We start from the raw sequence: 14,344 nt of genomic DNA, 5'->3' as shown, positions 1-14,344 counted from the left end.
AGCAGACTCCTTCTCTACAGCGGCCAGGGACCTGGTCACTCACCACCTTTGCTAAGGGTCTGCTGGCATGCACCCCATCCTGCCCCGGGTTCCTGGCACTTTCCTGTGAACCGTCCTGTCACAGATGCTGAGCTGCAGCTGCAAACACAGGTCTCAGGTGCTGCCACCAGGACCAGATTCAGACAAGAGCACTTGGCTAGGATGAGGCTCCCAAATCACACCAGGGACAAACCCATGTCCCTTCCCTCCCCCACACAGTCAAGGTCCCTGGTTAGTGAGGCCCATCTAGGAACTGTGAGATCCAGTCAGGGAGATTCCTGGGAGGTGGAACAGAACGGACCTCTGAAGTCATCCATGTAGCTGACACCAGGGACAGTCTCTGCCTGAACCTCACAGCCAGCAGCTCTGGCCCTGCCTAGGGTGTGGGTCAGAGGAACAATGCCTGACACTAAACCATGCATCTTCAAGGCTAGGGTGGGCAGATTAGGCCTCTCCACTACCCAGGCCTGGGCAAGCCTATGATGGCTCCTTGGGCGGTTCCTGCGGTGGCTCTGGGTTCAGCCTGTGCCTTGTCGCTAATCTGCCTGAGGGCCCTTGAGCAGACTCCTCTGCTTCTGACAGATGTGGCTCTGTCACCTGCAGATGGTGGTGACCTTGGATCTCTACCTTGAGGTGGCTGGCATGGCTGATGAGAACACACACATATGGCTTCTAACGTTTTGGCACGTGGTAGAAAGGTCCTAAACAGTCATGCCCTCCATCAAAGTGCAAACAGCGGGTGGAGCCTCACCTCCAACCAGGTATCAATGTGGAAGTAGCTCCAGAGAGAACGGGCCTGCAGCCAAACAGACCCAGCTCAAACCAGGCTGTGTTGTGTGTCTGCTGTGCAACCTCAAGCTCCGTGCTTAACACCTCTGAGCCTCAAGCAGACCTACAAGGCTAGTGGCCATTATGTCTACCTTCTAAGGTTGTCTCGAGGATGGCATGGGCTCAGCAGGTAGCTGTGAAAAACTTGGTCCTTTTTAAAATCAGTGGATGAGGGACAGAGTTTCTCCCAGAGGGGCCCATGGCTTTGTCCAGGAAATGCTACCCTAGACCCTTACCTCTTCTCTTGTCCACAGACAGAGGCCTGTTCTTAAGCAGCTGTCCTGTGTCAGGCACAGGTGTACTGTGTCAATCATCCCAATCCTCATGCCACCGAGTCTTTGATCTACGATGAGGAAACAGTGCCCACTGCCACAGGCATGGTGAGCATTTTCTCAGTGCTGGTAGTGACAGCATTCTGGTTCTTGCCAGAAGCAGGGCACCACCTTTAACAAGAGCATGCCCTTGGCTGGGAATCCCTGCTGAGCTCCTGAGATGTGCCGGACACAGACCTTCATGCTGGGGCTTTAGCTGGAAAGACCCCGGCAGTCCGTTTTCACTACCTTCTGTTTCCACTGGGAGGAGAAGTTAGGCTGTGAGGACAGGCTCAGGGCTCTGCTCCCACTTGGCCCCCTGCAGGCTGAAACACTTGGGTAAGGGTATGGCAGAGTCTCAGGCTGAGAGCAATGACCTTCTCTCCCCAGAAACATATCCGCACCCCATGCACAGAACCTGACATTCAACTTCAGAGGCTTCCTGGACCCTTGGATCATCAATCCTTAGACTGCAGACCTTGAGGGAGAAATATCTGGTTCAAGAAATACTTGTTCACAGTCAAAATGCAAACCAGCGCTGCAAGGAGCACAAAACAACACGGGGTGCGCGCGTGGGTAGGTGTGTGTAGGGCAAGCTTCAGAGATAAGAAAAACAAGGTTTCCCGCCATACCGAAAGGGCAAGGACTTGGCTGTCCTTGGCAGCAGACGGGACCTTTCCATTGGTGGGTTTGAAGTAGCTAGAAAAAGACAAACCGGCCCTGGCTCCCCTGCCAAACACAGCAACAGGCGCGCAAGGGACTTTGTTCTTGGCCTCAGAGGCCTGGCTGGCCAGCACCCTGCGTGGAAGAGGGCCAGCCCGCGCTGGAAACCGCCACTGGCCCTTTGCTGAGCAAACAACTGTCAACAGTCAACAGCTGTGGGGAGCTGGGGGTCTCTCCAGGCAACCAGGGAGAAAGTCTTGTCTGTTCTCTAGGGACTGTTCGGTGTAGCAGCCCCCTCTGCTGCACGGGCTCGGATGGGAGCCCAGGCAGAGTGTCAGCTCACTGTCCCTCCAACTGCACGGGCCCTTCGGCCAGGTTGCTTCTTGATGAAAGGGCCCAGGAAACTCCAGTCTCACAGGCGCCAGCTTCAGGGTTAGGGCCTCAGTGCTGTGAGGGCCAGAGGGAATGTCCCTCATTCCTTCCCCAGTATGTCACTTCCTCCTTCATCTGACAGCTCCGGAGCATCTCTGTGCCAGCGCCTGTGTGGGTTGTGGGGTCCATGTCCCAGTGAGTCACACACGGGACTCCCCTGCCATCTCTTTCCCCCCAGGAGATAGGATCAGAGCTGAAAGCAGCAGGAAGGACACAGACAAAACGCACAGGGAAGTCGGAAAGAGCCACTTTGCGGACAGAAGGGACAGGGGAAATGTGTTCGGGTGGGGGGAAGGGCACCAGGGAAGGTCTAGAGGGGAGAATAAGCAGTCTGCACTGGGAACCTTCCAGAAGCACAGAGTGGACGGGAGCAGGAGGATGCGGAGGGGGTCAAGGGCTGCATCACAAAGGGTCTTAAAGGCCAGGCAAAGGGGGTCTTCCAGAAAGCTTCAGGGTGCTGAAGAGTTTGAGGCTGGACCACGCCCCCACTGGATCTACCTCTCTTCAGAATGAGGTTCAAACTGTGAACCTTCCTTTCTTCCCTTCCTGTCAAAATGGCCCAGTAGGACAGGCCATGAGAAAGGCAGCCAAGATTTTGAACATCCTGTCTAACTGTCACACACTCCTGCCTGGTCCAGCCCCCCCACCCCCACCCCCACTCCCAGTGGCGCTTCTCCAGGCAGCCCTGGCAGTACTCACTGATAAGCTGGCTAGAGCTGCCCCAGCCTGTGTTCATTCTCTCTCTCTCTCTCTCTCTCTCTCTCCCTCCCTCCCTCCCTCCCTCTCGCGCTCTCTCTCTCTCTCCTTAGCCTTGCAGACAGCCACTCCCCCAACCTGGGTGGTGCTCTGAGCAGAGGCATTGTGACACCCTGCCAGGTGAGCACCTGCAGGTCCTTCTAAGAGTTGGGTGCTTGTGGTGACCTTGCAGGGTGGAAATGGAGCAGGGAGTGGAACAGGTTCTCCATCAAGGCTGCCCCTCTCCCTAGACTCACAGGCGCAACATGCTCACCCCAGGTCTCCCTAACATCCCAACCTGCAAGGAGAAGGCTGCAGATGGAAGCAAGGCCATTGTGAAGCTTGGCACAGATAAGGGATTCTGGCTGGGGCAGCGGGGTGGCAGTGAGAGCCATCAATCAGCCAGTTCACAGCCTCAAAAAAGGTCACAGTTTGGCGGAACTTGGGATGAACAAAGGCAAAGTGTCTAAAAAGGGAAAGCGGTGACTGTGGGGGAGGGGAGTTCCTAAGGGCCTACAACCCTGAGGTGTGGGGAGAACCAGAGGGGAGCCTGCTGGAAGGCAGATCCTGGGACTGAGACCTAGCGCCTGCCCCTGAGATAGAGGTGGCTGAAGAGCAGGGGCTTGGAGAGGCGAGGAAAGTGCCCAGGGCCAGCAAGCTGAGATGGACTGACAGTGAGGCTCTGGGCAGTCAGCTAAAGCTGGGGTCAAGATGCCGTGACTGCTGGCAGGGGTGTGCTTGGTTTTGCACCCCAGGCTGGATCTTCCAGTGTCTCACAGGCTGCTGAGGACAGCCTGCTTCCCTACAAGGCCATGACCCGTGCTGGCCCTGTGCAAGTCTCCTTCCTACTGGGTACTGGCTTCCTGTGGCCACTGTATAGTTCGAAGCCCATTTCCAGAGATGGAGAGGGGCTGGCCATGGCCAGGGCACAGGTAAACCACACCTCAGTGAAAGCCCACGCTTGTTTCCATGGGACAGGACATGAGATGTTGGGTGTAACAAGGCAACTTGGTCTCAGTCCCTCATCAGCAATTTCGGGAGTGCAGATTCTTTGTGTCCAAGAATAAAGGACACTCATGGAGTCCTACTGTGTGCAGGGCTCTGACTCCCACCTGGTACTCATTTCCGAACCCTGAAAAGGAGGATGGTGCCATCATTTTTCTCACCCTAAAGATAACGAGGGGATGGAGGCTCAGAGTGTGCAACTGTCTTGCCTGAGGACACACAGACAGAGGTCTAAACTCAGTACTGCCTCTAAGACCAGGGCTCTTTCAAACACCTCTCCTGGGTTCTAGTCAAAGTCCGGTTGTGATTGCTCGGAGACCCTGGGTCAGGTTCCAGGCCTCAGTGGCCCATTCTGACAAGTGGGAGACAGGGCAAGGTGATGCAGAGCTCCCTGGTTCTGAGTATAAAGCCCCCGCCATCCAGGATGCAATCCTTCGCCATAACCCAGACACATGGAAATTCCACTCTGCCATCTCCTGCCCTTGAACACCAAGAACCTTGAGGGAAAGGAAGCTCTCCTGAGGCCCAAGGAGCTTGCGGCCTACAGTGGAAAGTTACTGAGCCCAGCTTTGGAGGCACAAGGTGGAAGTGTGCCTACCCATCTCATAAATCCATCATCCTGGGGGGCCAAGGGGAGAAAGGCAAATGCCCAAGGGCCATACTGTGGTATAAACTGGGTGGTGCCTGGGGTGTAAACAAAATACCCCGGGCACTCGGCCAGCCCACAGCCAGATGCCCCCGCCCTTCCACTTCCCCAAATGGCTTACTCATTAAAAAGTTTTCCCCACCAGTGGGAGGCCAGGCCTGAGGTAGGATATCACTAGGCCAGTGGAGTCCCTGTGAGAAGAAGGAATGAGGAAGGATTAGGGAGCTTGGCAGCTGTCCTGGATGCAGGTTCCAGGACAGGCTCACAAACACATGAACCACTTAGTTGAACTAGAGGCTGGCTGTATTAGCTACAGCAGGTAGCTTCCCATCACCTCAGTGTCCAGATCTGTAAAATAGGTCTAACTCCTGTAGACCATTAGGGGGGCACAGGTTCATGGCTGGGAGGGCCACAGAAGGCATCCCTAACTCACCAATTTCTTGAGAGTAAACTATCCTCCCAGGATCTGTGTGACAGATGACTAGGCCAAGCCACTCAGGTGACAAGCACTCCCTCACCTTTGCCCTGGGGGCCCTGACACGAGGAAGTCTTCTGGCACTAAAATCTGTCTCTCTGGACACAGTGGACCTCTGCCCACGCTGCTCCGCCATCGTATCTGAAAACAGACCACAGGTCTGGGAGGCCCCAAGCTGCCAACGGCGACACTTCCAATAGGATGGTACAGGCCTCCTCCCAGCGGCACTTTCCACACCCCTGACTGGCTTTGGCAAGGGCTGGAGATATGCACATTAGATCTGGGGGATTTTCAGGCAGGTTCCCTGAGGTGAACCCACAGGTCACCTGGAGCATGCCCAACCCACCTTTCCTGCAGCAGGGTGAGGGTGGGAGGGATATCTGATGATTCAGGACAACCAAAGAATGCTAATCTTAACTTGCAGTGGGCGCCCTCCTCTGCCCCTCTAGGTACCTGTTTCTCAGCAGTTATATGGAGCTAACTGCAGCGGCTATTGGGGCCTGAGCTGAGGGTTAAACAAGTGTACCGGCTTAGAATAGTGTTTGGCACCAGCAGGCTGTGGGACACACGCTAGCAGTTTTGATTACTCTGTGTCTGTCTCCTTCAAGAGCACCTGATTCTGGCTAGGTATGGAACAGCTGGCTGGCTAGAGGATTCACAATTCTCAGAAGCCAGGTGAGCACTCTCCTGGTCCAGAATTTGGCACACCTGAATGTATGGTCACCTCAATGTGCCAGGAAGGGGTTGAGGCTTGGAAGGTCATGCTACTTGGCTGGCCGAAGGGCAGGTGGGCCACAGATTCAGGAAGACAATCAAGGACCCTGGCCGGTGTGGGGACAGGCTGCTCTTACCTGGTAGCCAGCCTCTCAACAAATGTGGGCCTAAGGTGTCCGCCATCACCTGGGTGTTCGGGTTCCACTGGGCAGGCACATGCACCTTCAAAGAGACTGGTGCAGAGCCACGCCCACCTCTGTAGATGCAGAGCCAAGGGTGCTGGGAGGGGATATTTTTTACCATAGGTAATTTCAGATGACAGAAAAGGCGTGTCCCAGGATGCTTAGGATGAGGACAAGGGTCAGCTACTTGATGAGGCAAAGGTTCCTGAGGGCAGGCCTGGGGTTGGGTGGATCACCTGCCACTTCTCAGCCACCTGACCCAGGGCAGGTCTCATTACTGCTGAGTTTCTTTCCTCATCTTGCCCCTTACCCTCTGCTTCAAACATTGCCACTGCCAGCCTCTTGCCTTCTATTTTACACCCTCAAAGCACAGCACTAAATACAGATACGGGGTACAGAGCTGCCTCGTTCCACCGTGGAGGATTAAATAGCCTGACCCTGACCCTGCTGGGAAGCTAGCGAGCAGATTGCACCCCGTCTGCAAACCTCGCCTGCCGTCACAAGACTTCCTGTCCCCAGCTAGTACTAGCTCCCAGTACTCTGCAGCTCGGCTCCCATCTTCTCCCCGCACCCGGGGTCTTTGACCTTGAGGTGTCCTGCCTTCACCAGCTGTTCCCTCTTTCCCAACAAAGCTTCTTTTTCCTTGGATAGAGTGTGCTTTCTCCAGGAAATGCTCCTGCATCTTCTGTGGGTCTCCTCTGTCACCATCGCTGTGGTGACTTTGCTGGTTTCTACCATGAAAACCCAACTCCTTAAGACCAGGCTATGGTCCTTGTCCTAACCGAGTGTGCCAGCTTTCTCTCCCAAAGGCTGGTAGTCTGGGAAGCGCCGGAGAACCTGAGGGTTGAAGGGAGTCCTCCAATTCAGTCCTGGGTATGAGACAGAGGGTCACCTGGCCAGCCACATGCCAGCCAGTCCTTACAGGCCCCAGGAGCAGGACTGGGAACACCCTTTCCCAATGACAACCACAATCGTGGTGTTCTTTCTTGTTTACCGCTCCCAGCACACTACTCGGGTCACCCTGCCAGCCTGGGAGCTATCCCTTCCATTCCTGTTCCCTGCTGAGGATCTGGGGCGCAGTGGGGCCTTATTCTAAGATCTGGGCTCCGGCCTTGTCTCCCATTCAGCCAAGCAGCCTCTGTCAACACAGACTGTGCCGATCAGAGAGTTAGGTTTGACCTGTCACATGGACATAAGCACTAACGTAGCAGGTGGTGGGGATTTAGGAAGCAGAGGCAGGAGGGCTGCTGAGTTCAAGGCCAGTCTAGACCATACACAGTGAATCCCTATCTCAAAAGAATCTGCTGGGACTGTAGAGGCAGCTCTGTGGTTAAGAGTCCATACTACTCTTGCAGAGGACCAGTGTTTGGTTCCTAGGACCCATAATGGGTGGCTTATTAAGTCTGTATAACTTCAGCTCCAAGGGATCTGAAAGTCCTTTTGGCCTCTGCAGGCACTGCACACATGTAGCGCGCGCGCGTGCGCGCGCGCGCGCGCGCACGCACACACACACACACACACACACACACACACTCGTTAGGGTTGGAAAGACTTTTCAACATTTAAGAGCACTTGCCGCTCTCCTAGAGGGCCTGAACTTGGTTCCCAGCACCCACATCAGATGGGTTACAACCTCAGTAATTCCAATTCTAGGGAATCTCACATCTCTGGCCTCGGAGGACACCTGCATTCATGCGCTCTATCTCACACACATGCAACTATGTAGTTAAAATAATAAGACATATCTTGAAAAAAATAATCCTTCTGCCAGGCGGGGTGGCACATACCTTTAATCCCAGCACGTGAAAAACAGAGGTAGGCGATCTCTGTGAATTTGAGGGCCAGCCTGGTCTACAAAAGCCAGTTTCAGGACAGCTAGGGCTGTTACACAGAGAAACCCTGCCTCGAAAAACCACCACCACTACCACCAATAATAATCCTTTTATAATGAGTGCAAGTCAGTACCTTCTCTATGCTGTATCATTAAAGAGCATTTAGTAGCTGGTGCTAACCCACAGTGGACAGGTGCTTTGGTGGCCCAGCTTGGTTTGGGGATAGGGTGGCAGTAAGCTGGTTGTGCGCCACGGGAACATGCAGACCTTCTGGCTGTGGCATTCAAGATTGTACCCCATGCCTGAAACATGACAGGTGTTGGTGGCCACAGAGTAACCAAACCACACAAAGCCACGCAAGACCCTAAGGGCAAGCAGATACTCAGCCGGACTTCCTTTACGATGTAACCTCTTCCAGGAAGCCGGCTTGAGCTCCCACGGTGGGGGAGGGGGAGGATGAAACAGAAGTCTACCTGTTCCGTCCAGACCACAGACTTCTCTACCATTCGCTCACACAAGCCAGACCCCAGCTCCTCTTCCCACAGCCACTGTGTGCATAGCCCAGCCCACAGCACCCTTACAGGACCTCACCAAGGGGCCTAGCCCAGCCCGCCTGGACATTAGTCGGCAGCATATAGGTCTCAGGGACATCGAAGGAGCTGCCGTGGCTCTGAGGGGCTCAGCTCCACTACAAAAGAAATTCTAATAACTTGAGGGGGTATACATGGCCAAGGGGACAAAGGAAAACAGCTCCGAACTTCAGCTGGGAGAAGGCAGGGGGTGTGAAGAGAAGGGCCACCATCACTTGTTGGCGGCTACTGCATAGTGAACAAGACTGTTACCTTCCCAGAGCTTGAAAGAGCCATGGTTCAGGAATACCAGTGGCTGTTCATTCAGGGAATATCATCTCAGTGACCAGACAGGGTGCTAGGCAGCAGAGGGCCAAGCAGCTACAGGTTTGCTCTGTCTAGGAGGGTCTTGCTGGGGTGCACTTGGTCCAAAATGGTCTTGTCTAGGAGGATGGGGACAGGGGCTCTGTGGGAAGGATCATCTAAGGCAGGTAGGAGTACATCCCTTTTAGACTTAGCATCTGCAAGCTATGTGGTAGGTTAAGACGCGCCTGTCTTTCTCTTGTCTGTCTGTCTCTCTCACTCCTATAGCAGTGAGTGACTCTGCCCTTGACCTCTCTGAGCCTTCATCTGTTGCCTGTGAAAGATGGCCCTTGGGAGAACACACAGTGAAGGTCTAGCCTGCCCGTGGTGGCCCCGATAGACTCAGCATACCTCCTATCTAAAACTCCCAGACAGCTGGCCATTGAGCAGACTCTGAAAGCTGTTGGCTTGGCCAAGCATTGGCCAACTTAATGACTAAACCAAGTAAATAGTTTGAATTCAGCATCTCCTCCAACCAGTGCTGGGTGAACCCCAGAGGTGCACAGGGAAAGGTGCACCTAGAATGTGCTGGTTAGGAGAAAGGAGAGAACTCTTTCTCTTACCCTTCCCATCCTGGAAAGCTGCTCTCCCCCATTTCCACCTGCTATATGCTTATTCTCCCCTTATAAAGCCCAGGGAAGGCCAGCGAACTGACGAATACTACCGTATGGCATTAGGAACCTGATGGATCTCAGTCTGCTAAGGCCCAGCTTGGTTGAAGCCTGTGTGAGCTGGACTCACCCAGTCCTATGTCCTCTAAACTGCAGGGAGCTGATACCTTACGTTGCAGGATGGAGATACATCTGGAAAGGAGGGTGAAGCACACAGTAGGACCTTAGCAGATGCAAGGTCTCCTGCTGACCCGTGCTCACTCCTGGTCTACGGTATACATCGGAATATGTTGGCACAGTTTGAGAGAGCTGCCAAGGGGGTTCCTACCACCAAAGGGCACCTCCCTTCCTTTGGCATTTCCTTATTGTGCCCTGTAGCAAGTCATGTGCAAGGTGGAATACCCAATAAATGTTATCTAAACCACGGGGGCACTTAGTAAGTGTTATCTAGGCCTGGGTTGAAGGGATAATGCCCGTCAGGAAGAACTGAAGACTTTGGAGCTAAACAAACCTGGGTTTCAATTCTGGCGCTGTCACCTAGAGGAGCACTGTAGACAAAGAGACATCATTTGACCTCTCTGAGCCTCGATTTTTCACCCATCAAATGAGAGTGATGATCCTGCTGTGCAGGGTTGCTGGGAGAATTAAACCCATTCGTTCACTCGCTAACCAGCCCAGCCTCTGCTCCAGAAATTCAACATAAAGCAGCGATTAAACGCACACACCTGGTGTTACACGATGACATACGCCCAGGAGAACCATAAAGCAAAAAAGGGAGAGAGGGCTGGGAGGAATGACAATGCCTAGAACCATTCTAGAGCAAGGGCCTGAGGCAAGGGAAGGGGGTGTCACATGGAAATCAGACTGAGACTGCCAGGCCACCTGATGGGAGTGTAGCCGCCTTGAGCAGTGTGTTGGTGTGTGACTGCAGCCACACATATAGGGAGCCTGGCATGGAATCCAGGTGCTCAGCAAATGCCAGCTCCCTATTTCCAGTGCTGTGGAATGAGCCCCACGCACGTGTCCCTTGCCTGAGAAGGAAAGCACAGCTTCCTCGCGGCAAGCCTGAGCCAAGCATTCCTTCAGCCAAAGATGCAGGCTCTGTTTGTGCTCCAGCACTCGGTTCTGAGCCTGCGCCAGTCACTGGGCTCTGAGATGGACAAGCCAGGAAGGGGTACAAGACAATCAAGGGCCTTGTCCTCACAGAACCCCACACAGAGTCACGGCAAGAAGCAGTGACAGAGCAGCCCGGTCCTATGAACAAGCAGTCTTGGAAGCAGAGAGCGTAGCTGCAGAAGGGTTCCTGCAAAAGACGTCCACGGAGCTTGACGGTGAGCCACTGTGTGGCCAAGCAAGAGCATTTCAGGTGTGAGGGGCTGAGTACAGAGGTGCAAGAAGCCAATGGCAGGTAGACTGGAGAAAATACACAGCCCTTCATATTTCTTGGCATCTGCTATCTGAGGTGCCTCCTCTTCCCACACTTGGTCCCTCCGACACTAGGGGGCTCCCACAATTACATACAGCACGGTATGACCTACCTTGACCTGAGCCCCCAGTCTGGGGCTCACCCACAGCACCAGGCCCCAGAGGAACCAACACAGTACCAGTCTCGAGCAATATGTGGTCACCTGGTAAGACTTGCCTGTCCCTTCCCGTACTCCAAGTGTGACCCACAGGTGGCAGAATGGCTTTTACAAAACTGACTAGACTAACACAGACTTCTGGATTAAGAAGCTGAGTAAAGAGCAGTGGAGTGGTATCTCCCTCCCGTGGACTTGTGTGCCGTTGCTGATGACACCTTGGGTCCCTGGGGATGGGGGGCTGGGTCTCCCCATCCTAGCAGTAGCCATGTACACAAGAAGCAGCTGCACTCTAGTACAGACCCAGGTTCTAATGCCACCTCTGGAGCTGACCAATCTGGGACCTGGCTGACAGGAGGAACCACCCAGAGAAAGCTGCTCAGGGCTTACTAGTAGAAGGGGCTGTCTCCCTCCTCAACAGCCCTTGGACCTCAGGCTGGCCCTATGCAGACAATCCTTTCCAGAGGAGGGGACAACTCTTTTCTGATAGCTGCAGGAGGAAGGGCTGTGGGGGTGTCAGCTGGGCTGCCCTGCATCTGACCTACAGCCAACCTGCTGCTTCTCTGAGCTACCCGCCACCAAACACACACACACTCAGCCTTTGCCCCTAAATTTGCCCCAGGTTTATAACCAAATACTTCTGACGACTTGAGGCGGTGGGGGTGGGTGGGTGGCAGACTGCTGACAGGGCCCTTATAGTCTCCCACCACTGCCTGGTATGGGGTCATTTCACATGTTCTGAGCTTCAACTTCTTCATGTGTAAAATCGGGGTGCCCTTCCTTACGAGGACGCTTCTTTGCAGACAGGCAGTGCCCCAGAGCTTCGGCGAGCTGACCTGTTCTACCATCACTAGGTATTTTCAGCGAGGCGTGGTGTCCCCAGCCTCCTCAAGCCCGCCCCACGCCCCTCGCCCCTCGCCCACCGCCTTTCTCCAGTCTGGGAAATTCTAGGGCTCCTTTAACTAGGGGGCGATGCGCTCCGCAGCAGTGGCTCAGATGGGGCTGGAGAACCCCCAGCTGAGCGGACACCCGAGCTGGGCGAAGCCGGGCGCGCGTGGGAACGCCGCCAAGAAGTAGCACGTGTGGTGGGGGCGCCTGCGGGTTGCGCGCGGGGACCCGGGGCACCCGCGACCCGCAAGACCCCCTGGAGGCTCCGGCCGGGGGAAGCCCCGATGCCCCCCGGCTTGCTCCTCAGCGACCTCGGGCTGGAACAAAGGCGCGGGGCGCACGGCCAAGGCCAGGAGAACCAGGCGGGGTCTGCACGGCCTGTCTGGGGTGCGGCTCCGGGCATCAGGCTCAGGCAGCCAGACTCCAGCGTGCACCCGGGGCTCCGAGGCTGGGGCTGCCCGGGGAGGACCGAGCGCTCCGCGCCACCTCGGGGCGCGGCTTTGCGCGTACCTGGAAGGGTCCGGTGCACCGTGTTGCCCATCGCTGCTCCGAGAGTCCCGGCGCGGGGCTAGCTGGGCGGGCCGGGGGCCGAGGCCGGGCTTCGGGGCATTGCCGCTGTACGGGCGACCGGCGGGCGGCAGATGGGCGGCGCGGGCGGCGGCGAGAGGAGGCGGAGCCACCGGCCCGGGCGCGCCCGCCCCGCCCCCGCGCCCGCCGCCAACCGTGCCGGGGCGGGGCCGCTGCCACCGCCGCGTCTTTTGAAAGTTTGCACCGGCAGGGTGTGGGAGAGGCGGGGCTGGCCTCCGGTCCTTGCCGTTCCCGCGCGGATTTCGCGGGTTCTTTCTGCCCCTCGGGAGGGGCTGCCGGGTGCTGGGCCACTCTGGGCGGTGCGCCGACTGCAGAGGTGATGGTCGCGCAGGACAGTGTCAAGGACTCCATGGCAGTCCAGCCAGGGTGAGCTGTGGAGCCTGGGAACTTCTCCATTCTCTGGGCCACATACCTAGGAGAGACTTCGGTGGCATGCAAGGATAGGGAGGGGTGTTGACTCAGTCATTAGCTCACTATCCCCCCCCCCTTCATTAAAATACTGGCTACAGCCTGTGTACCAGGCCCTGTGCTGAGCCCCAAGATACAGTCTCTGCTCTTAAGGAAGAAACAGTAGTGGTTGATATAGGAAAGATTAGCCATAAAGATCACACAATGATCAAAGTCAGCAACAACATAGAGGGTGTTAGGTAGCATTGGTTGGAGGTTTTGGGGAGAATGGGGTTGTGTGAGAGGTGGGCAATTTATGTGGGCGGGGCAAACGTTTTCGTGAATTAGCCCACCTCATAGGTTTTTTTTTCTCAGAACCTTTCAGCCTTGGCTACTCTCTTACACCGAAGTCAGCTAGCCTGTGCCTCTCTGGTCCAGACTCCTAGGCTGGAACACCAAGGTGGGGAAGATGTAACTGTGTGAGGAGACCCAGTCCCTAACCTTTGCTCTAGTTTCCCCTATGCTGTGTATTCCTAGCGCCGCCGTCGAAGCAGGGTTATCGTCTCCACGTCATAGACAGGGTAAACTGAGGCTCCGTGAGTAGAAGAGATACCCAAACCTATCTCCCAGTAGCTGAGGGCAAGCTCCTTCAGAAACTGCAAAAACAACGGGTGCTCCGAGGAGAGCCTCTGCCTTGGCTTCTCAGACGTCCTCACCCCCTCCCCTCCAGGACCTTCTCTGTACTGAGTTTCTTTTTCTCAATTATAAAGTGCTCCGAATTATTTATTTTTTCACCCCAAACTCTGATGGGGGAAAGGTACATTGGCTGGGTGGGCCTTCACTCTCTGTGAGCCTGGGGTGCTTATAGAGGCCGCCATTGCTATAAAAGGACTCGAGGAATTTCACTCAGATAAAAGGACACAAGGCAAAAGGACTTCGTGATGGCAGGGAGGGAGGCTGCTCTTGACTAGTCTTTTAAAGACCGCTTTCAGAGTGCTCCAGCGAGTGGCTGTGTGTCATCTGCAGCCACCGAGCCCCCTGCCGTCCTGGTGGAGTGTAGGAGGTGTCCACACAGGCTTCGCAGGTCTGAAAGGCAGAGACTGAGCCTCTCCAGCCCGTGAAGATGTGCTTTGGGAAATACTGCCCCCCCGCCATGATGGTGAAGTAGCAACAAACCCCACAGGAAAGAAATGGATCAAAGAAGTTCTTTTTTTTAATTTATTTATTTATTAAAGATTTTTGTCTCTTCCCCACCGCCGCCTCCCATTTCCATCCTCCTCCTCCAATCATGTCCCCCTCCCTCGTCAGCCCAAAGAGCTATCAGGGTTCTCTGCCCTGTGGGAAGTCCAAGGACCACCCACCTCCATCCAGGTCTAGTAAGGTGAGCGTCCAAACTGCATAGGCTCCCACAAAGCCAGTACGTGCAGTAGGATCAAAAACCCACTGCCATTGTTCTTGAGTTCTCAGTAGTCCTCATTGTCCGCTATGTTCAGCGA

The 14,344-nt window shown here is 55.2% G+C and overlaps 1 protein-coding gene across 1 annotated transcript in view; it reads right to left on the bottom strand.

Moving 5' to 3' along the window:
* The window catches only part of Neurl1b (neuralized E3 ubiquitin protein ligase 1B), a 34,117-nt gene extending 21,580 nt beyond the window's left edge, over positions 1-12,537 (bottom strand). The window contains exon 1 of the mRNA XM_041676061.1: positions 12,384-12,537. Within this exon, the coding sequence (XP_041531995.1) occupies positions 12,384-12,414 (31 nt within the window). The 5' untranslated portion in view covers positions 12,415-12,537. The remainder of the gene's footprint in view (positions 1-12,383) is intronic.
* Between the last annotated feature and the right edge of the window lie 1,807 nt (positions 12,538-14,344).

This window comes from Microtus oregoni, unplaced genomic scaffold (assembly GCF_018167655.1).
Source record: "Microtus oregoni isolate MIOR12 unplaced genomic scaffold, Mior012 000027F_ref0000203, whole genome shotgun sequence".
NCBI classification, from domain to species: domain Eukaryota; kingdom Metazoa; phylum Chordata; class Mammalia; order Rodentia; family Cricetidae; genus Microtus; species Microtus oregoni.
This window is presented reverse-complemented; position numbering and strand designations above follow the sequence as displayed.